The 24,035-nt window shown below is 37.6% G+C and overlaps 1 protein-coding gene across 2 annotated transcripts in view; it reads right to left on the bottom strand.

Moving 5' to 3' along the window:
* The window catches only part of LOC140052159 (glycogen debranching enzyme-like), a 150,515-nt gene that overhangs the window by 120,016 nt on the left and 6,464 nt on the right, over window positions 1–24,035 (bottom strand). For both annotated transcript variants that reach the window (XM_072097595.1, XM_072097596.1), the window contains exons 2-4: window positions 15,309–15,401; window positions 14,804–15,026; window positions 10,572–11,118 (exon numbers count right to left, since the gene is read on the bottom strand). In XM_072097595.1, the coding sequence (XP_071953696.1) occupies window positions 10,572–11,118; window positions 14,804–15,026; window positions 15,309–15,384 (846 nt within the window). In that variant the 5' untranslated portion in view covers window positions 15,385–15,401. The remainder of the gene's footprint in view (window positions 1–10,571; window positions 11,119–14,803; window positions 15,027–15,308; window positions 15,402–24,035) is intronic.

Raw genomic sequence — 24,035 nt, 5'->3', positions numbered from 1 at the left:
ACACTTCTTAACGAATAATTAATTATAAATTATAAATACTTTTACTTATATAATTAATTTGTTCTATCTACTGGAATCTTGATGACTTAAAAAAAGCAAGGTATTTCCATTATTTAAAAAAGATCTGCCATCAATTTGCAACAATTTAGTAAAATATTTGAGAAAATTATAAATAAGCAACTTTTGTCATTTAAGTAAATTTGATTTACTAGATGGTACGCTCGCTTCGCTCGCGTACCATCTAGGTCGTGCCCACAGATGGTTCTCGAATACATAATAATTTCAGCGTTAAAAAACTGGCGATTTCAAATGTACGTACCGCAGGACAATAATACATAAATAGACACTGTGATTTATGTACTCAACTAAAATTAGCACACTGGGAATTACTTCCGAAAGAGAAACTTGTCACAAAATGAGACCATTATTGTTTAAGTCAAATTTAAACAAACTTAATTTATGCTTTGTATGTAACATTAGGGTTGAGGGATGGGGAAGAGGATGGGTGCAAAGAGGAACAATTTTTAAATATATTCTTTATTCATTTAGTAACGAAATATTAATTGAACTTATTCAACCTTATGTTCCTAAGCGGTCTCTGAGATCTAGATCTGAGTCTCTTCTTGCCCATATATTAATGCATCCTTCCATCCACTAAGTTTTATGGAAATCGTTCATTTTCTTCGACATCCGTTTCTCTATGGAATGCGTTGCCTATTGAAATCCGTCAGGCTACTTCCACCAGTGCAGTGTCTTCAAATCTCTCCTCAAAACCCACCTTTTTAATTTGTAATTTTCTAAATTTTTTCTGTCTTTGTAAAGCGCATTGAGGCTTTCAGCATAATGCGATATATCAAGTACCAGTTATTATTATTATTGTTTTTGTGTTTTACACATAATATACCACTAAACACAGTAAAACATTGCGATGTAATACTTTGTTTGTTGTCACCGTCCTAGTCGATTGAAATAGCACAGTACATGTAACGATACATCACTACGACGTGTATATGTTTATATGTGCCTTGAGCACTCTTGAGTGGTATGTGCGCTATAAAAATCCTATTATTATTATTATTATATAATGTAAAACAATTTGTGAAAACCACCTCTATTCGGGGAAAATCATAAATTCGATTTAATCGTCAATAAATATTAAACTATCTAACTCAACTTAATTAGTAGGCCTAATGGTTTTCAATTGTTTCTTTGGTTGGTTGGTTCCTACCCTACCCACCAAAGTTGTTCTGCGTTTAGGGCATGTGATGTACCGTAGGCCTATCCTCTACTGGTTTTACAACGCTACTCATGCCAGTGAGGGAAGGGTGAATTAACTGCAATAATAACGATTTGTACATAATATACGGCGAGTGAAAACGCTAGCTCATTATCCGTTTAAACAAGAAATATTTCTTACAAAAAACGCCGCGTAACTTTTTGACTGGACAGTTGTAAGAACAGTCTTCATTAATTTAATATAATAGGTCGGCCAATCAAAACGCAAGTGAACAATTGGGACTTTACTTGTGATTTATGTCATTATGGCCTGTCAGCACAGTCGTTTCTTTCTAGAATTAAACGCACAAACTTGTATTGGGAATAATTTATGTTTATGTGGTTATTACTATCGCATTTAGGTATTTATAATAATAATAATATGGCTTTTGAATATATAATTACTGTCTGTAGAATAACATTTATACATTTTCGGTTCGCGATGAAAAGTTATATGAATGGATTTGTAATAGGTATTTATAATAATAGTATATGGGTTGTATTATTGCTAACCTATCACCAAATCGCGTTATACCATTATTTCTCAGGGTTTTTTGCACCATTGATCAATACCAAACGCTTATCGGTATTATAGTTTTTAATGAATCATTACATTAATAAAAATACCCAATTAAATCAATCGCGTCAGTCCAATTTCGACTTATGTTTCGATCACATAGTTCTGTGTCTACACTGTCCCAACTAGTTTAACAAAAAAAGTGTGATGTGCCCAAATATGGTAGTGATATGCCCGAATATCATAGTGGACATCGTCATGTCTATATAATATGGGCACATCATATTTATCATCATAGTATAGCCAGAGCTTAAGGATTATATTTAAAAAATGTTTTCTTACATTTTGAAAAAAAGTATTTATTTGTTTATAAGCCCAATTTTCCAATCTTAATTTTACATTTTGAAAAAAAAGTATTTTATTTGTTGATAAGCCCAATTGTGCATTCTTATTTTACATTTTAAACGAAAGTATTTATTTGTTGATAAGCCGAATTTCCAGTTTAATAATAATGACCCCTTCCACAGTGCTTGTACAATATAAAATTTACATGATATTGACCGTGGGTTCTTTACGCCTCTGATGCATTTGTTTTTATTGTACCTTTTTAATAAATTATTATATGTTTAGGCCTAATCACACCCTATTTAATGAAACGGTCAGATTCCGATTTCAATTGAACGAAAGTAGTACTGTATTTATTATTCATTGATAAGCCAAGGGTCCCATGGCGTTAGCCGATATCTTGAGCATTTGACTCATGTGTCAACCTGTAACACAAATCATTCTTCAAAATCTAAAGAAAGAACCTCACACGTCTTTTTTGTGAGTGATACACTATGGATATGCCCACGGAAATAATATGTGGACATTGCAAACAATCATAGGCCTACAGTAACCAACATAACTTGGCTAATAAGCATAAAACATTCAGACTTGTTTGTTTTCTAGTGGATTTTTATTTACTTTAGCATGTAGAATAAAACTAGTAACAGTGGCTATATTAATAATTATTATACTGATTATCCTTGATGTTATCGCGTCTAATAATAAAATATTTTGTTGTTGATAAGCCCAATTTTTCAGCCTTGATTTTACATTTTGAACGAAAGTGTTTATTTGTTGATAAGCCCAATTTTGCAGTCTTAATAATGACCCTTCCACAGTGCATTTTACATGATATTGACCGAGGGTTTTTACGCCTCTATAGCCACTGATCAATACCACAATTAATGTACTTTTTAAATGAATATTGAAATATTTCAACATACCCAATTAAAAAAAACGGTCCGTTTTCGAGTTCAATCTTTTGATTAGAGAGGTTGGAGTTTCATTTTGAACGAAAGTATTTATTTGATTGATAAGCCAAATTTCTAGTCCTAATGATTTGAGATTCAACAGGTTTTGCTTTCAATTGTATAATAATATAATTATATATATATATATATATATATATATAAATATAATATTAAGTATAATTATGAATTCACCAACACTTTCAGGCCCAATAACAATGATACCGGGCCCGAGTTTTTGTAGACCGGACTTCCATGCACAGCCACATGTTAAGGAATATGAATCTCTTTATGATTTTAATATGGTTCGAAATGATATTACACAACAACAATTAGACAGCAATTGTGCAAGAGTCCAACTAATAAAATCGGAATGATCAATTAATTGAACATTTACAGCATAAGGCCCATACACTAGGACGATAACGATCGACGATAAATAGACAAATGTGCATTTTTAATACATAAACCAAAAGAAATATAAACAATTCCTTTGATGAAAATTATATTTTCACACGTCCAATCAAATGACGTCATGATTAGTAAGACCAATAATATCGTGACAATACAGCGATTTTATTGTTTTTATTTATCATGACGTCATTTGATTGGAATTTGAAAAACATTATTTTATCAAAGACAGCATAAATGATTATCCTATAGGTCTAGAACGAAAACCTTTCTAATTTCTTTTGGTTTATGTAAAAAAAATGCATGCTATATATTTATCGTCCGTCGTTATCGTCATAGTGTAATTGGGCCTTTATACAAAAAAAAATAAATTTATTACGAAGTTACATGTCATTTTCACCTATCACCAAAAAACTAACCTTTTCAACACTAATTAATTGTTACGAAGCCAATTTATATTATATATTTCATTAAAACTGAACTTTACGGTAAATGAAGAGTAAGTATCAGTTAATATGAATAATATAACTAGTAGGTCTATGAACTTGCGTCCAGACACAGAACTGTGACATTACTATCATAAATGTTGAAACCACTTATAAAACCTTTTTTTAAAGAAAATATAATTGTGTTAGGAGAAGGCTAATAAACAAATAGATAATGTACAAACCTTTTTCTGGGTTAATTAATGTAGCAGGCGTTCCTATACTAATAATCTGCTGCTGCTACCTAGACTGATTGATCACCTTCTGACGATAATTGATTGGCCCCCCCCCCCCCCACGGCATCTGATAACCAAAAAAAAATTTACCAGGACTGTTTCAATGATTTAATATCTGACGGCGTATTATTATAACATTGGCCTAGATTGACAGTCAAAAGAAAGTCATTGTAAATACCCCCCTTTATGTTGACAGAGCCAAAATAAAGTTTAGACCATTATCGAATGATTGTTTGACAGTGACTTATTATAATACCGGCCTGGTTGACAGCAAAAACAAAGTCATTATTTATTGAACAAGATTTTACAGATTTCCGTCTACATCTCAATAATACTGTATTATCAGCAAAGGCTTTCATATAGACTCTCTTCTCCCAGACGTTTTTTGGGTCCAGCAGCTACCTATAAATTATAGTGGAGTTTCCAAATTCACAAAACTGTCAGCCTTAGATACTAAAGCTACCGCTATGAAACAGCTTATTAATGAATGTGTCCTCCTGGGACATAGCTGGCTAGAGCCGCGGTGCGAAAAAATGTATATCCAACCTCTGCAGCACAGATTGAAAAAAAAAATGGATCGAATTTCTGTTATGAGTATACAGTACTTGCCTTTACGACGCCTGAGGGAATAGACACTTGTGGAACAGAGATTGGAATGTTCCATTCATTGCAAATCAATACATTTGTATAAACGTATATTAAATCTATCAAAATAGTATTTTTTTAAGAAAATCGGCCTGTCTTCAACATTATGATGCTGTACTCGAGCTGTTCAACCGGTTTTCAGCCATTAAAAACAATTATCGTAGGAGGAGATAGGAAAATGCGAAGCATCCTCGTATTATCGTCTGCGGGTATTTTTCAAGACGGACATCCATTAGACAGTGTATACCACGATCGAAAAACACCCCTATTTGGGGCAAATCGTTGAACCTAAATTCGTTTTCGAACCAACTTTATATACCATCGAGTAAACATTCTAGAAATAACGCGCGATTTACCTAATTTTGCCCTTACGTAAATTTATATATAGATTATATCATCAACAGTATGGATTTAGAGAAGGCAACAGCACAAAACTTGCTATTATTCAGTTAGCACAAAATCTGTCTGAGAAATTAGATAAAGAAAACATAGTTGTTGGAATATTTTTAGACCTAAAGAAAACATTCGATACAGTCGATCATACATACTGGATAAGTTAAGTGCATATTAAATCCGGCAGTCCATGAAGATTTGTTTAGCATTGCGAGTACAAAAGGTCTGAGGCATAAAATATGTCAAGTGTTCAGGGACCATCAAACAGCCGTTCTTAAGTTCCTGCCCCTGTACTAACTCTAGGGAGGGGCGCTCAAAATACCCCAAAATTTGATTTAATTAGCATAATCGAGTACATAAATGAAACCAATGCCAAAATGTTTATTTTTAGGGTTTAATTGAAGATCCATCATTCTTAAAGTGTCAACTCCTGTACCTAGTCCACTTAAGAAAGTCACTAATTAGCGCTAATTAGCATTTTAATTAGCATGGTCAAGTACATCGATGAAACCTTTGACAATACAATAAGTACGTTTACACAACTGAGAAAACGTAATTCTTAAGTGCCAAATTAAGAAAGGGTCAAAGGTCAATATATGTCCCACCTAGACTAAAGGTAGCCGAAAATAGAAAATGGTGACGAACAGATTACAATCAATGATCTTGCACTGAAAATGAAAGAAAACTTCTCGGTTAAGCATATGAAGTGATGATGAACTCTATTGTTATTACCAGCATTAATGGAAAGACTAATGTAGTGACATTCAAAACCACAGCTGCTGCTATAATGCTCCTAAATTAATAAATACTATTATCTGAAGAAATAAGGAATATTAAGGCAGTCGCAGACCTTATTAAGAATGACATCACATGTATTGTATGAATACAAAAAACAACAATATAATGTACAATACTCCTGAAGATATAGCATCTATAGATAAAAACATGGATTTTATTTCCAAATTCTTTACGTATATTTCTGATGATTTTATGCAGTGAAAAGAAAGCAGACTTGAAGATTGCATCAATAGGACAGAGCATTATTCAAGCGACCCAAAGTCGTAATGTAACCTCATAAAACCAAATAAAATCCACCGAACTGATGATGCCACAGAGACAGAACTAAGTGATGACAGAATCCAGCCATCTGATATTCTACTGCCGATGGATATGGAACTAAATATTCCAAGTGATCTTCAGCCCATCATCAAATTATATGACTATTATTAGTTTATATTTGGTGAAGTCTCTACAGATACAGTCTCAGCCAGCCAACTGCTCATTTATGGCTCCAATATATGAATATGGTTGATCTGCTACGTCAGTTTATTAAGCCAGAAAGAACAGGAAATTGGTGCCTCCATCTAAAGACACTTCAAGAAATGCTTCCCTATTTTGCTGCAGCAGGGTTACTTATATGCAGAATAAGTGTACCTACCTTCAACAGATGATTCAGCTGGAGACAAAACGGCCGGAAGTATTTGATTTTTTTTAGTACCGGGCACCGTGTTGTCTGAAGAAGTGATAGCTAATGGGCAGAGATTAATCAATCGCTAATGAGAAGTATAAAGACCACTGGTGGATTGACAAGGGGCTGAGTCGCATAGAACACAATGCATGTTCTGAAATAGACAATGCTGCTATGCAGGAATTTACAGAAATACCTTGTGGATCTATGGAAGGAAAGAATGTCTTGTAATGGACTATACGTTTAAGAAAAAAGAACATGTAGTCACCATGGCTCACTCACAGGGTTTCTGTAAAAGTCAGCCTGATCAAGATTCATCTGACCACTTCTTCAGATCAGAGGGTAAGTAGACCTCAAAGAAGTTAAGAACATGGAATATAAAGTGGCTTCAGAAAGCACCGAGTCCAGACATATGTAATCTATTACCATTTGTGCAATGGGTTGCTTGGGAGGTTGTTTGGGATTGGAAAACGAACCGCCTTAAAAAAGCTAAAAACCAACCCTGAATTAAAAAAGCAGGCTTCCATCTTCTTGAAAGAAAGCAACTAAAAGAATAAGATAACTTCTGCTGGTGAAAAGTCTTTGACCTACTTATATGGAGATTTTGCTGATGAGGGTCTGGATGCATTGCATTAAAAGCGTTCCGGGAAAAGGCCCAAACTAGGATGTCTGTGGTACATGTATACGCTTCCTCCAACTGCAGCGGCAGCTCGTTATCACAGTGCTCGCATATATTTTACATGAATCCAAAAAGAGTGGGATGGGTTAAAGTTAAGAATCACCTTGAACCTCTATAAACAGATTTTACATTGATCAGATTCAGATTTAATTGGTCCTTGCGGAAATTCATGACAGGCACAATCAATCGCATAATATTAACAATAACATACAAAATATAAAGTTAAATAAATATAAACAATTTTGTAAAAAAGATACACTACACAAAATAAACTACAAGATGATTAAAAATTCAACAGTATTTGTCATTGAAAGCACGGATGGAAAAAGGTATAAATGAATTAAGATATCTGTTAGTTCTACATAGTGTGCTATAGTCACTTTCCTGACCTTAACCATACATCTTGGTGTAATGAATGTTTATCATTTATTTAGTATGCCTTTTATCTTATCTAGGATTTTTGTGGTACATGTTACATCAATTGAGATACTTTCCTTAATAAAATGACAGGCCTTATTAATAATTGCTTGAAGGTTACCAACATCCGATTTTTATTAAACTACAGACCATACAATAGAACAAAAAAGGATCCCATTTTCAACAACAGAAGAATAAAAAAGCTTCATGACCGTTGGATCAACATGGAAATGATTAAGCCTTCTAAGAAAATACAGTCGTGTAAGATCTTTAGCAACAAGCCCTTTACAGTGTTCTCCCCAGAAGCTTGTTATCAATAGTCAAACTAGATACAATAAATTCTTTTGTTTTCTTACTATTCACAACAAGTATATTGGTATCACAACACTTTAACAAAACTATCGACAGATTCTAGATAGTGAGTTTCGTTATCACCGGGCATCAATCCTACACTTACTGTGTCATCTGAGTATTTAAGCAAATAGGTATTCGGGAAACAGATCTTAATTGTTTTTTGACAGTTTTTAGAAAATACGCACAGAAAAGGATTAATCATTTTAATGTTGATAATTCTTTGACATAGTTTATTACATCTGTATCACGAACTCGTGAAAAGAACACATTTAATTTATTTTATGGTGGACAATTATAAATCCAATTCATTCTCAAAATAATACTTAAAAAACGCGGAAATCCGCAGATCCGCTGATAATTCTCATCCCTGAATACAGTTTCTCAACTAGAAAGACACTCCGAGAGTGCATACCTCCGCCTACTGTAAAATTCTCCTACATAAAGATTTCTCCGGTAAAAAAGAAATATATATATTTGTGTGTGTCTTAATGCTGTTTGTGATTTAGGCTAATTTCACTACAAGCATGTGTATGCGAGTTTGGTGTAATGGTTATGTAACAAGCCTTTCAATTAACAATAGCTTCAGTCGACTAAAAATAGAACAGCAACGCGAAAATCAAACGAGTGAATTTGAAAAGAAATAGGTTTTTTAAACTATTCGCATAAAAAAACGTGTATATTAAATCAACTTATGTTTTAAAATTACAAATCACAAATTACAACTCTTGCCTCTTGTACAAAAATGAAGTTTTTTGGAGAAGTAGTTCTCGAGAAAATGCAATTTTAGTTTACTTGTTAATTTAAGACTGCTCACCGGCTTTTGATAATTCTGTTTAACTAACACTAGCACAGAGGTCCCAACTTGGGAAAGTCCATTCGCAGGAGATTTTGTCGTGAACCACATTCAATTCGTGGGGGCGTCGAAAGTCAACGCGCGGGGAATCAAAAATCAACACGCGTGTCGTTTACGTCTCTTAATTAACTAAATATGTTACATTATACAGTATATACAATATTTACACATAAATTTTTACATAGGTTTATCCATCAGTATTTTTACATTCTTATTTTTTTTATGGACCCATCCTCAGTACAAAAAAATAATTAAAAAATATATACTGTATTTTAACTAAAATTCAGTATATTATAAAATAATTTAACTTAATTACATAATGTACAATATTTACACATGATAGTATTGCCCAATAGAATTTACTCATTTTTTTTAGGCACAGGCCTAGGCCTAGCCTAGGGCTTCTACTTCTAGGCTCTAGCTAGCTACCATTTTAAAACCCCAAAAAAATCGAAATAACTATTTCGAATCCGTCTTTTGCTACATTTTGTTAACATATTATTTCAGATGAAAAACATTGAGTTTTATATTGTTTTATCCATACGTAATTACACTGGCATTAAAGATATAACATTAAAATGTAGGCCGAGCTATTTCGCCGATTTCTTATCGCTGGGAAATTCCCCACCAGCGACATCGATCGATCGAGGAGTAGGCCTAGGCTAGAGGCCTACCGTGCATGTTTATATTATTGTTACGGTTTAACAAAGGCAGTGCATACAAATAAAAATACAATAATAGACCATGGAGACTACATGAATAGACATTGTTTCAACATCCTGCCTCACTTTTGTCTGGTTATTGACTATTGTTGACCTGGGCTGAGCCTGGGTGTAACCGTAAATCAATTTGGCCAAAAATATAGGGAAATTTGAAAATGCGGTAAAAAAAATCAAAATGCGGTAGAAAACGTCGAGATTGCGGTAGCGCGGTAGATGGGTACTAAAAGCGGTAGACTACCGCAAGTAGCGGTAGACTTGGGACCCCTGCTAGCAGGTCTGAAAATAATTTTTTAAAGTGGTCCAGAATTGGGACCGCGGTCCAGATTTTAACCAAAATTGGGCAGTGTCGTCCTTGCACCAGGTGACATGTATGGTAGTCATTCGAATCAAAACTGTGAGCGCTAGAGTGACAAACAAACAAACACACACACAAACCAAACAGATCAACATACTTGGCCAATTTTCAATTTGGCCAAGTAACAAACAGACAGACAAACACACGCGATCGATTACATATACCTCCTTGGCGGAGGTAAATTAGGATAGATGGTTGCATAGTGTTAAATGCAATGTGATGTTGAACTACATTGACTAAACTTAAAACAGCATCATCAGCACATTTAAGTGGCTGATACGCGAACTGCAATGGATCATTAATCTGAGATAACGAACATAATAAATAATTACAGATAATAATTGACTATATACTCTGATAATAATTCAGGCCGATTGAGGGCATACTGTAGTCAATTGGAAAATTGAAAGAATTTTGGCAAGTAAACATCATACAGTAGGCCAAAAAATCAGGAAAAATACCTTACTTGAACATGACTATCTGCATTGATAACTGGTGGAAGTCCTTTACTTTCCCATCTGCCTTTCATCACATCACGACTGAATTGGTTAAGATGTCGATCAAGAATAAAAGATGGCCGAAGGTGAGGAGAATTGATTGGGTTGTATCCGCATTCAGGGTGCTTCTTTAACCACTCACTGTCAAAGGATGTGTGATTCCACACTACATCCGTTACACTCAGCATTCCCCATTCTTGTCGCATCTTCTCTACAAGTTCACTTACATCATCAAAGGTTTTATCACTACCGGCTGTTATTCTTGAACTCAATTTATTCTGATTGGCAATTGAATAAGAGGAATTTGACCCACCAAGTTCTTGCATTGGTGTAAAATGAAGCATATTGTACAAAGAGTTCTTGGTGACAGAAAGACGACTCTCCCATTCTGAAAATGGGCCAAGACATTTTGAAAGAACAGTTTGTATAGTGATACAATCCAATAACAACAGGGAGTCAGATTTCAAATACAATGTTGGTTCAACAACAAAATAACCCGACCCAATCTCTTTCAGTCTGAAAGAAAAACAAAATCATTTTAAAGGTCTTAAATATTATCAAAACTGAAACATTATACAGTTAAACCTCCAATAAGCGGCCACCCTTGGGTCGCTTACAGGAGGTGGCCACTTTAAGAGGTTCTGCTGAAACCTGCACAATATTTAATATTGTGCATGTTTCGTCCTTAGTGCAACGGGCCTCTAAATTCTTCACCTAATTGTATTTTACTAAAGGGTGAGCTCGCTTCGCTCGCTCCCCCTCTAGGAAGTGTAGACGATGGTTCTTGGAATGATAATGTTCTCCTTTTACGTTTTCTGTCGGTTACCATTATTGAAAATGCTTGACATTCGTAAAACTAAACTACTTTGTTTCACAGTGTTTAGATGATTATTAACATTTTAAAGTATAGTTTTCATTGTTTGGTAGGGCCCTTTGGGGAGGCGGAGTTCATTTGAGGGAGGTGCTTAATCGAGGGATATGTTAAATTTTTTAGTTTTAATAATATGGTAACATTTATAAAATCAAAGGAAATCCTCTAATAGATATAAAAAGTGGTAAAAAAGAATAACAAATGCTTGGTAAATTGTAGATAACAGTGCGATGAATTCTACTACAAATAGTATAATTGTGTTATTATAAAATGTGGATGGACGTTTATTAGATAGTTGGGTTGGGGGTGGTGGGGATTATTATTCAAACTAATGTTTTATTGGAGAGGCGTTTATTCAAATAAATACCATCCTAATAATTATTAATACATTATTTAATTTAAACATCTTTTGAAACTAACTGCCGTGACAGAGTGGGCCCAAGAAAGAAGACAATACGGCTTGCAAGATGGGCAGACATCTCGGTCCTAACGGGACACAGGAAGATAGCCTACAGTTATTCCTGCCAGCTTACTCAATAAAACTCATCTCGGAATTTCACTCGATTTTAAACAAAATGTCTTATCATCAAATCTCCCTCTGTAATTTTATAATACAATTCTCCACAATATATTCCGATTCTTTATGGCGTATATTTAATTTGATCTTTATTAATTTAATTAATTTGCAGTATAATTTCTATTTTTTAACTACTGTACCTTCACACACGCACGGTATGTTTTAAAATAAACAAAAAACTGAAATGGCTATGACTAATGGCCAACTTAAGCTCCAGTCCTACTATCTGATTTTTTTTTCGTCTTCCAAAGGGACACTGTATTGTTGATGGAAAGTGCCTAGTTTCCAGTCACCTTTAGTGTCAAATCTATTATTTTAACTGCTCCCTTGTGTATAAAAAAGAGAAAATAGTTTAAACCAGGTTGTTGCAAGGTGAACTTATCGTAAACCCGGAAAAAGAATTGAAATCGAGTTGAAAATCTACTGTTGAAATCATACATTTTGTTAAAAAACTCTTTATAATATCTTCCTAAGACAGAAATATGGAACAATAGCGTCGAACTGAACACTAATGTTATCAAATCTACGTTTCGCGGTACATCTGAGATAGATAAGGTAGGTATCCAAGGCGGAGATTTGTACCGAAGTTTTTGCATTGTGCTCGCCTATGTCAGAATTAACCATAATTTATATATAGATTGGTTATTATCAGGTGATTTAGTACGGTATTATTTATAATTTTCAAACAAATTTTAAAAACTTTTATCATATAAAAATGGTGTATCTGTGTAGTTTTCTCATCTCATTAAAAAAACACAGGAATGTCCTTCACAGAAATGTTTTCGAACCACTTTGAAATAAAGCTAATAATAATATATAAAGCACATTAAGTTTCAAAGTTGTATTTTTGTTGTCAAAAGTCAATACAAATTTTTCGGGTGGCCACTTTACGGGAGGTACCCTAGAAAAAATCTAATTTTTAGTAAATAAAGTGGCAGTGGCCGCTTACGGGAGGTACCAAATGCACTAATTACACAGGAAGAATAAACAGGATTTTGAAAGTGCGGCAGTTAAGGGAGGTGGCCGCTTACGGGAGGTGGCCGCTTACGGGAGGTGGCCGCTTACGAGAGGTGGCCGCTTACGGGAGGTGGCCGCTTACGGGAGGTGGCCACTCACAGAGGTTCAACTGTAATTAGTACTAACATTTAATTTTGTTTAGCCATTTGGCGACAAGTCAAAATATTTTTTTCAGTTAAATCAGTTTATCTATAGCCAAAATGGCTAAAGTCCAATTTCTTTATTTATCAAAATGAATCGGTCTTGTTGAAGAAGTTTTATCCCAAAAATAAGTAGTTAACAGTAGAAATTTTATTTTTTTTTACATGGACATACCCAGTGGGGCGTACACTCCATGATTCAATCACTTTTATGTCGGTTCGGTGAGGTTTTCTATGTTTTTTTTTTAGGTTTCCAGGGGTTTGCGGGGGTTTAGCAATACCCTGTTTTTCCCGCCAAATTGGACGCCATATTGGATTCTGGCATGATGATGTCATCGTATCGACTTGATTCATCAACTACTATGAGAAGTAGTTATTAAAGTAAGCCTCTACTAATTTTAATCATTAAAACACAACTGCAAGTAACAAAAACTGTTAATTGATTTTCCCTATCCCCTATATATAGGTATTTGTGTATGTTAATAGGAATTTGTGTGTGTTATATAGGCCAAAATTTAAAAGTGCCATAAAAAATTTTCACCAAGACCCTGGGATAAGGATTTTTTTTCTGACATTCCATATGGTATACTCTATTAGAAAAACCAAAAAAAATTTTCATATACTTTTTTCGTGCAAATGTGTATAATAATTGTTCTGCACCCAGGCTATTTTAATCACACAACATTCATACAGTTATCAATTTAATAAGTAACATTTTAGAGTTTTCTGAAATCCCCTGAACGCTATGTTATTTTTGATTTTTACGCTTGGCCGGTCAAGTTTGTCTGATGGCTTCTGTACCACGCGAAAATCGTGTCCTAAGACTTCACGGTCACTCACCGTCACCGCTACGCAGCGACAATCCCGGTAAATAGCCGACCGTCGGCTGTCCTTGTTTGTGCAGCGCACAACCCATGATAGTTTGGATAGACTTCATCATCCATGTGTGTAATGTCTGTCTCTCTGTGGAGACTACCTCTGCTATCTCCATCATATTGAAATAACAAAGAGACGCCTGGTACAACGAAACAAGTTGACGAAAGATAGATCTTGAAGTAAATAACATGATAACAAACAAAATAAATGCTTGGAGATCGATTAAATGGACCGTTTAGTTGGACTTTATGCTTTCATCAAATTGATTATTTGATTACCTATTTTATAATATATCATCGCCAAAATGGCTAAAGCAGCCGTTTTATTTTTCGCCAATCTGGAAACGTTTTCGCCGATGGTGATCGGCCAGTGCGAGCCCAGTATGGACAAGATGTACAAAAATGACTACCATATTTGGGCACATCACACATTTTTTGTCTACACTATCAATCTAGTGTTGACAGAGCTTAACATTAGGGGGACTTCTCCTTTACATAGAATGCAATGTACCACCATTCACCTCACCTGCACTCCTCACTTGGTCTCAATGATAAATATCATACCAAACTGACCACCACCCATTTTTTACAACTTAAAATTAAACAGAATCCAAGACACAGATTTTGTTGCTAGTAATAATAGGGATAATAGTCCTATTATAGTCCTGTGATGCAAACAATTGTAACCTGCTTAAAATAGAAACAGCAGTAAAATAGTTACCCATCTTGATGCGTAAAATAATATTGGTAAGAACCAGCTTGACGTATGAGCAATGGACAGAAGTTGTCGGAGGTGTCACATTTTGACTTCACATTGCTGGCCCAATTCAACTCATAAAATTCATTGCGATTGAAAGTCTTAGATGAATCAGGTGGATGATTGGTAAAAACACGTACTTTACTTGCTTGTAAAGCAGATCCAAGAACAAAATGTAAAATCCAACCTAAAAAAAAAGGAAGATAACAAACAATTAACCCGGGAGCCCATAAAGATTTGTTTAGCATTGCGAGTAAAAACTCAAATGGCATCCAGAGAGTAACCATGATGCCATGGCATCAAGAGTAATTACATCATTTTTGTTGAGGAATACATTTCATGAAGTATCAGTAGTGCCATGAGTATTGTATACTGTAGTTACTTCTGTTTAGTGTATGATCACTGCAGTCACTAAAATTGTGATAGCAAAATGGTTATTAATTGTTGTACACTTTAAATAAGAATTTACCTTTTTTAAGTGAGTGTAACGTTGTTTCAAGAAATTCATTAAGATTAAGTTTTAGTTGTCTGATTTGCTCAATCATTGTTAGTTCAGTAGATACTGTAAAGAAATGACAATAAGCTTTTTTATTAATGATATAGGAACTCTGTCTACAGGAGGCTCTTAATAGTTTTAGGCTATAAACATGGTTAATCATGCATGCAATATTAGTGTGGAAGCTGTCGTCACAGTCTACCATGCTTCAAATTGTTTCCTATATGCACACTGAACTGTACAACTAATGGCAATTCTTGTTTTTCGATCAGTAAAATGTGTGCCTTAATTGGTAATTGTTGTCTACAACACCAGAAAAATAAATTATGCGATAAAAAATTCTGTAGTAGCAATTTAGGCCTCTATATTCCTTTTCATATTCTGTGTAGATCAAGTCAGCAAAAAAAAAAAAGAGATATTAAAACAAGGCCAACAGCCATTAAGTCGCGTGCTACAATGCATAGTGATACCGGACTGACAGACAGACCGACAGACAGACCGACCGACATAGTGAACTATAGAGTCGCGTCCACGCGACTAAAAAGGCATAATTTTGACGATTTTTTTAACTTTTTCATCAAAAAAATTAAAAAATAATTTTGTGCATTTTAAAATTTTAAATGCGCGTGCGCGCGTAACATTGAGTAAAACACACATTTTTTTTCAACAGAAAGTTAGCGCCCGATATAAATTAAACTTTTGCAAAGTTTCAATTTAAAATGTTATTTGGTTTTTGACCTATGTTAAATACAAGAAAATCGTTAAATCGCGCGTAAATCACGTTGCGCAACTCAAACGTCATTCACAATAGGAGGTGCACAATTTCACGTAAATGCCCACATGTTGACATCAAAACAGTTCAAAAAGTACAGAAAAGCGATAAAACGCATAGTGATACCAGACCGACAGAGGAACCGACAGACATAGTGAACTATAGAGTGAAGAAAAGTGAAGTGGGATAGGTTAGTGCACTCAATACAGCAAGGAGTGCATTATCGTCTTTTGTTACTCTTGAGGGGAATATCCCAATTATTAATCATCCATTAGTGTCCAGATTTATGAAAGGCGTATTTAATCTTAAACCACCTCAACCAAGATATAATGATATATGGAATGTAGGTGATTTGCTGAAATATCTTCGAACATTACAGCCTACTTGTCAGCTCAGGACGGGATTTAACTTATAAACTTGTAGCCTTAACACTGATTACAGCCAGCCGAATCCAGACAGTTCATCTACTACGTATAGATAATATGATTATTGAGAATGATTATGTTGAATTTTGAAGACCGCAATGTTATGTAAAGATTGGTTTTGCATACAGATTTCTGTTGAAGCATGTTTTAGTGTTGTTTTGAATTGGTTGATCTTTGATGAATAAATTGAAATGGACATTCATTAAAAAAAGAAAAGTTGTATACCGTATATTTCGGTGTATATAACTTGCACTTTTGACACGCAAATTTGACCTCTAAATTAAGGGTGCGTCTTATACACCGGACATATATGCCTCACCACACAGATTGTACATATCGTTAATAGGCCTGAGTAGGTTAGGCCTAGCTACAGTGTACTAACGTAACGGAAACCTGCTTCTGCCTAGTTTTCAAGGCATTTTAGCGTGATGTTATACTAAATATGATGAAAAGATAAAATTAAAAAAAAATTTCATTTGTAAACGTTTACGATTGGAATAGTATTTATTTTTATACGCACAATCGCCGACCGCCGTACCCCCAGCGCAAGCCTTCTTGGCGGCCGGCCACATGGTGTATGGTATTCGACTAGTATATTCTCCAGGTGGTTCTAGAACACCTACCCCTAGACAGTTACCCCCCGGATGTTTACCACCCGGACGCGATTTTTTTTTTCGTACATAAGTTGGGGACCCCCCTCATGAAACGTCACAAAATAAACATGAATAATTCATCAGTTAAATTTTCTTGTTCCGTGTGCACCCAAGCGTATAGCAACAAGAAGTGATTACACAAGTGCGGTACGATTCTAGGCCTATCTCCGCTGTTGTTGCGGCGTGCGATTTCATAGCAGAATAGCGGCGTTTTGTGTGGATTGTCGAAATAATCAGCCTTTAGTTTATGGTGTTTTTAATATAATTCATTACTAAAGAATTACGTGTTAAAATTATAGTTTCTATTAATACTATTAGGCCTAATTATTAGTCTCTAAACCCATGTCTATTCTAGTAGTAGCTGTGTGGGTGTGTGTGACGTGTGTGTGTTGTATGACCAAAGATAGTGTAACTATCTTTGGTATGACACAATCCGAGTAATAAGTCAGCAAAATTAAACAATAAACATTACAGAAAAATACATTTTTTATTCTCGTGGGTCAAATCTTCCCATCTCATGTGTTCATATACGCGCATTTTTAAAGTTCCTTTGAGTACATGCATATTGTGTTTGATAATAAAATAGCAGAATTAAAAAAATACATTACACAAATTATACACATTCTTTATTCTTGTGGGTCTAAGCTTTCTTTGGGCTATGTCCAATGAATTACTACTTAGTTTAATGTCTTGCCTAGCTGTCGATTAGCCTCGACTCGACACATTTTGTGTGAAGAAGAGTGCGCGAAGGCAATCACGTGAATTGACTTAGAATCCTAGGCCTACTGTAGAAAGTATCGTATCGCAGTTGTGTAATCACTTCTTGTTGCTATACGCTTGGGTGCACACGAAACAACAAATTAAACTGATGAATTATTCATGTTTATTTTGTGACGTTTCATGAGGGGTCCCCAACTTATGTACGAAAAAAAAAATCGCCACCCGGACCACTACCCCCTTAGGACGACTAACCCCTTAGGACGACTACCCCCTTTAGGACGACTACCCCCTTTAGGACGACTACCCCCTTTAGGGCGACTACCCCCTTTAGGGCGACTACCCCCTTTAGGGCGACTACCCCCTTTAGGGCGACTACCCCCTTTAGGGCGACTACCCCCTTTAGGGCGACTACCCCCTTTAGGGCGACTACCCCCTTTAGGGCGACTAACCCCTTTAGGGCGACTAACCCCTTTAGGGCGACTAACCCCTTTAGGGCGACTAACCCCTTTAGGGCGACTAACCCCTTTAGGGCGACTAACCCCTTTAGGGCGACTAACCCCTTTAGGGCGACTAACGTCTTTAGGGCGACTAACGCCTTTAGGGCGACTAACGCCTTTAGGGCGACTAACGCCTTTAGGGCGACTAACCCCTTTAGGGCGACTAACCCCTTTAGGACGACTAACCCCTTTAGGACGACCAACCCCTTTAGGACGACCGACCCCTTTAGGACGACCAACCCCTTTAGGACGACTAACCCCTTTAGGACGACTAACCCCTTTAGGACGACTAACCCCTTTAGGACGACTAACCCCTTTAGGACGACTAACCCCTTTAGGACGACTAACCCCTTTAGGACGACTAACCCCTTTAGGACGACTAACCCCTTTAGGACGACTAACCCCTTTAGGACGACTAACCCCTTTAGGACGACTAACCCCTTTAATAATAATAATAATAATAATAAACAGTACTTATATAGCGCCTAATGGATCACTGACCCCTCTAGGTGCTTTACATAGGACCTTAACTAATGGTTATAAACTATCCCCCGCCAGACACCATTCCGGTATTTCTTAGTCGAGGTTTCGGGGATGGAGACAATCAATAATGTGAAAAAAAAAAATGTAACAAAGCTTAACTAAGGTAAAACTATTCCCCGCCGGACACCATCCCGGTATTTCTGAGTAAAGGTTTCGGGGCCAGAATTAAGAATAGAGAGTAAATGAAGCATGCACAACTTAAGCTAGGGTTAAACTATCCCCCGCCGGACACCATCCCGGTATTTCTGAGTCAAGGTTTCGGGGAAGGAATAAATGAATGAATGAATAAGTTAATTAATACCGGATGAGAACAGATGGGCTTTCAGTCGTGATTTAAAAATACTGACTGAAGGAGCAAGTCTCACAAAGAGTGGAAGTTTGTTCCATAATGAAGGTGCTATTGCTGCAAAAGACCTTCTACCATAAGCAGTGGATGATTTTGGTAATGTTAGAAGAAATTGATCACCAGACCTTAAAGAGCGCGACGGGATGTATTCAGAAATGAGCTCGCGAATATAATCAGGGGCAAGCCCATGTAACGCTTTGTAAGTGATCAGCGAGATTTTAAACGTTATTCTCTTACACACTGGCAGCCAGTGAAGCTCTTTCAACACCGGTGTAATACTGTGCCACTTTTTAGTCAAAGTGATCATCCTTGCAGCAGTGTTTTGAACTAGCTGGAGTTTTGCAATCTCATAGTCAGGTAAGCCACATAAAAGACTGTTGCAACAGTCAAGACGCGAGCTAACAAACGCGTGAATGAGCTTTTTAGCAGATGCTCTATCAAGGTACTTGCGAACTTGACCGATTTTCCTGAGCGCAAAGTTAGCTGACTTGCAGATATTATTAATGTGTCCCGACATACTTAGCTTGTTGTCGATTGTAATGCCAAGATTGCGTGCAGAAGGAACCGTTAGAACGAACTCCGAGCCAACCTGAATTTGGTCAATTTTGTTACTGTTCCGCAAAAACCGGGAGGTGATGTGAAGTACCTCTGTTTTGCTGCTATTAAGTTTGAGTTTATTGACTACCATCCATTTCTTGACTTCTTGGATGCAAGATTCAAGTTGTGAAATAGCACTATCTGTTTGCAAAGGATTAAACATCATATACAGTTGTGTATCATCCGCGTACACCATCAGCTCAACTCCATCATAAGAACTAACAATATCTTCTAATGGCGATGTATAAAGCGTGAAACACAGAGGGCCCAGTACAGACCCCTGTGGAACACCATCCAGTAGCGGAGACGGATTCGATGTTGACTCTTTAATAGCAACGGATTGAGTGCGGTTGAGCATGTATGATTGAAACCACTTGAGAACTGTGCCATCGACTCCATACCGATTTGATAGTCTCTGCAGTAATATTTTGTGATTTATGGTATCAAATGCTGCAGTTAGATCAAGTAACACTAGTACTGCTTCACTGTGTACATCAACAGCGCGAAGTAAATCATTAATGACACGAATCAGAGAGGTTTCAGTAGAATGGTGTTTACGATAGGCTGATTGTCTCTTGCCGTGCAGGTCATTTGTTACAAGATGTTTAGTTAACTGAGCGGCAACACATCTCTCAAGTATTTTTGAAATGAAAGATAGATTGGAGATTGGACGGTAATTCTTCAATATTTCTGGGTCTAAAGAGAGTTTCTTAATATGTGGTGTTAAATGTGCAGCCTTGAAGATATCAGGAACTGTTCCACATGATAGTGATCTGTTGACAATGTCACATATGGTGGGAATGAGTTCATCGAGACATTCCTTCAAAAGCTTTGATGGTATAGGATCTAGAGGACAGGTAGATGATTTGGAAGCCATTATTATCTTGCGTAGATCCTCGTGAGACACATTAGCAAAAGTATTGAAAGAGTGTACATCAGCCTTTTTATCATGTACACTACCGACACTGTAAGGGTCATTCTCGAGTTCAATTTTAACTTTATGAATCTTATCACGAAAGAATTCAGAAAATTGACAAGCCATATCCTCTGAAGACTCATGTAGAGGAAGAATCTGCTTTATGATTTGCTGAAGTGAGATTGTCAATCAGGTTAAATAGCTTGCCCTGCTCACACTTTGATACTTGACATCTGTGGAAGTCGGTCTTCGACTTTTCAAGTAACTGTTTGTATGTGTTGCATTCGCTGTGGTACAGTTGTTTATGTACCTCTAAACCAGATGAAGCCCATTTCCTTTCAAAGGACGACTGACCCCTTTAGGACGACTGACCCCTTTAGGACGACTGACCCCTTTAGGACGACTGACCCCTTTAGGACGACTGACCCCTTTAGGACGACTGACCCCTTTAGGACGACTGACCCCTTTAGGACGACTGAACCCTTTAGGACGACTGGCCCCTTTAGGACGACTGGCCCCTTTAGGACGACTGGCCCCTTTAGGACGACTGGCCCCTTTAGGACGACTGGCCCCTTTAGGACGACTGGCCCCTTTAGGACGACTGGCCCCTTTAGGACGACTGGCCCCTTTAGGACGACTGGCCCCTTTAGGACGACTGGCCCCTTTAGGACGACTGGCCCCTTTAGGACGACTGACCCCTTTAGGACGACTGACCCCTTTAGGACGACTGACCCCTTTAGGACGACTGACCCCTTTAGGACGACTGACCCCTTTAGGACGACTGACCCCTTTAGGACGACTGACCCCTTTAGGACGACTGACCCCCTTAGGACGACTGACCCCCTTAGGACGACTGACCCCTGTAGGACGACTGACCCCTGTAGGACGACTAACCCCTTTAGGACGACTAACCCCTTTCGGACGACTAACCCCTTTCGGACGACTAACCCCTTTCGGACGACTAACCCCTTTAGGACGACTAACCCCTTTAGGACGACTAACCCCTTTAGGACGACTAACCCCCCCGGGTCGACTAACCCCCCGGGTCGACTAACCCCCCGGGTCGACTAACCCCCGGGTCGACTAACACCCCGGTCGACTAACACCCCGGTCGACTAACACCCCGGTCGACTAACACCCCGGTCGACTAACACCCCGGTCGACTAACACCCCGGTCGACTAACACCCCGGTCGACTATCCACCGGTCGACTATCTACCGGTCGACTATCCACCGGTCAACTATCCACCGGTCAACTATCTCCCGGTCTACTATCCCCGGACAACTACTCCCCGGACAACTACTCCCCGGACAACTACCCCTCGGACAACTACCCCCCGGACAACTACCCTTCGGTCAACCCTCCCCGGTCAACTACTTCCCGGTCAACTACTTCCCGGTCAACTACTTCCCGGTCAACTACCCCCGGTCAACTACTTCCCGGTCAACTACTTCCCGGTCAACTACTTCCCGGACAACTACCCCCGGTCAACTACCCCCGGACAACTACCCCCGGACAACTACCCCCGGACAACTACACCCTCCCTTAGGACAACTACCCCCGGACAACCATCCCCTCCCTTAGGACAACTACCTTAGGACAACTACCTTAGGACAACTACCCCCTCCCTTAGGACAACTATCTCCCTCCCTTAGGACAACTACCCCAAGGACAACTACCACCCCCCCCCCCCAATCCAAAAGTAGACAACTATATATTAGGGTCTCCCTTTTCGTATAGTGTGGTCTCCCTTTTCTTATATTTGGGTCTCCCATTTCTTATATTTGGGTCTCCCATTTCGTATATTTGGGTCTCCCTTTTCGTATTTTTTGGTCTCCCTTTTCGTATATTTAGGTCTCCCTTTTCGTATATTAGGGTCTCCCTTTTCGTATAGTGGGGTCTCCCTTTTCGTATAGTGGGGTCTCCCTTTTCGTATAGTGGGGTCTCCCTTTTCGTATATTTAGGTCTCCCTTTTCGTATTGGGTCTCGTGTCAGGTCTCTGGTCTCTAGTTTCGAAACACCCGTTTTTAACCGATTATTCTGTTTAACAGCACACTAGACCCTAGATGTGCTAGATTTAAAGTATCGTATTTATTGAAAAAACGGCCTGGGCTGTTTATTGTTCAGGTGGTTTTTAGGTGGACATTTATTGGAAGAAAGTTGTTTATTCAATGGGAGGGGGTATAATCTAATGGAAATAGACGCCGATTATTCCATATGATGTTTCATGGGAGTGACATGTGCACCGTTTATTTGAGGGGCCGGGAGAAATTGTCCGACTGACAATTGTCAGGGGGTAATTGTCCGACTGACAATTGTCAGGGGGTAATTGTCCAAGGGTTAGTTGTCCAGGGGTTAGTTGTCCTACGGAGGTAGTTGTCCTAAAAGATTATTTGCCTTCGGAGTATTGTCCAGGTCCAGGAGGTAGTTGGGGGGGGGGGGGGAGATAGTTGTCCTAAGGGGGTTGTTGTCCTAAGAGGGTGGTTGTCCTAAAGGGGTAGTTGTCCTAAGGGGGTAGTTGTCCTAAGGGGGTAGTTGTCCAGGTGGTGGTTGTCCGGGGGGTAGTTTTCCGCGGGGGTAGTTTTCCGGGTAAATGTCCAGGGGGTGAATATCCCGATACGCTCCAGGTGATTATAGCATGGACCTAGCGTACACACTTCTCGGATACATAGATACTAATTGAATACGATTGTCCGTGAAAACGTGCGCCCTCTCGAAATGATCGATGTCGAGGTAGGCTAGCCTACACACGTGCGTGTTACACACACGGTCATGCACTTGATGTTGCAGGTGCGAAACTCATGAATAACAAGTTAGAAACAACTTGTTGAGGCTGGGCGCGGCCGAGCCTGGTAAGAAAAAACCTAAATAAAGGACGCCGTTGTAGATATAACAAAATATATTATTACAACAATAATATTGATTAGAATTAAAAAAAAACATTGTTTTGATAAAATATAAAGTGCGTCTTATACATCGACGATATAAAAAATACCGATATTTTACTCTCAGTTAGGGGGTGCGTCTTATACACAGGTGCGACTTATACACCGAAATATACGGTAGTGTTTTTCTGTTACGGTTTATTGTTGGTGAGATGACCACAGAGTAGCTTTCAATATCTCACAATAATCTTGTAATATTTTACATGAATTCACATCAACAACTTATCCACTTCCATAATAATGGAAAGATTAAACGAGTACTTACCTAAGTATGAAGTTTGGTCTT

This window comes from Antedon mediterranea, chromosome 6 (assembly GCF_964355755.1).
Source record: "Antedon mediterranea chromosome 6, ecAntMedi1.1, whole genome shotgun sequence".
Classification (NCBI taxonomy): domain Eukaryota; kingdom Metazoa; phylum Echinodermata; class Crinoidea; order Comatulida; family Antedonidae; genus Antedon; species Antedon mediterranea.
This window is presented reverse-complemented; position numbering and strand designations above follow the sequence as displayed.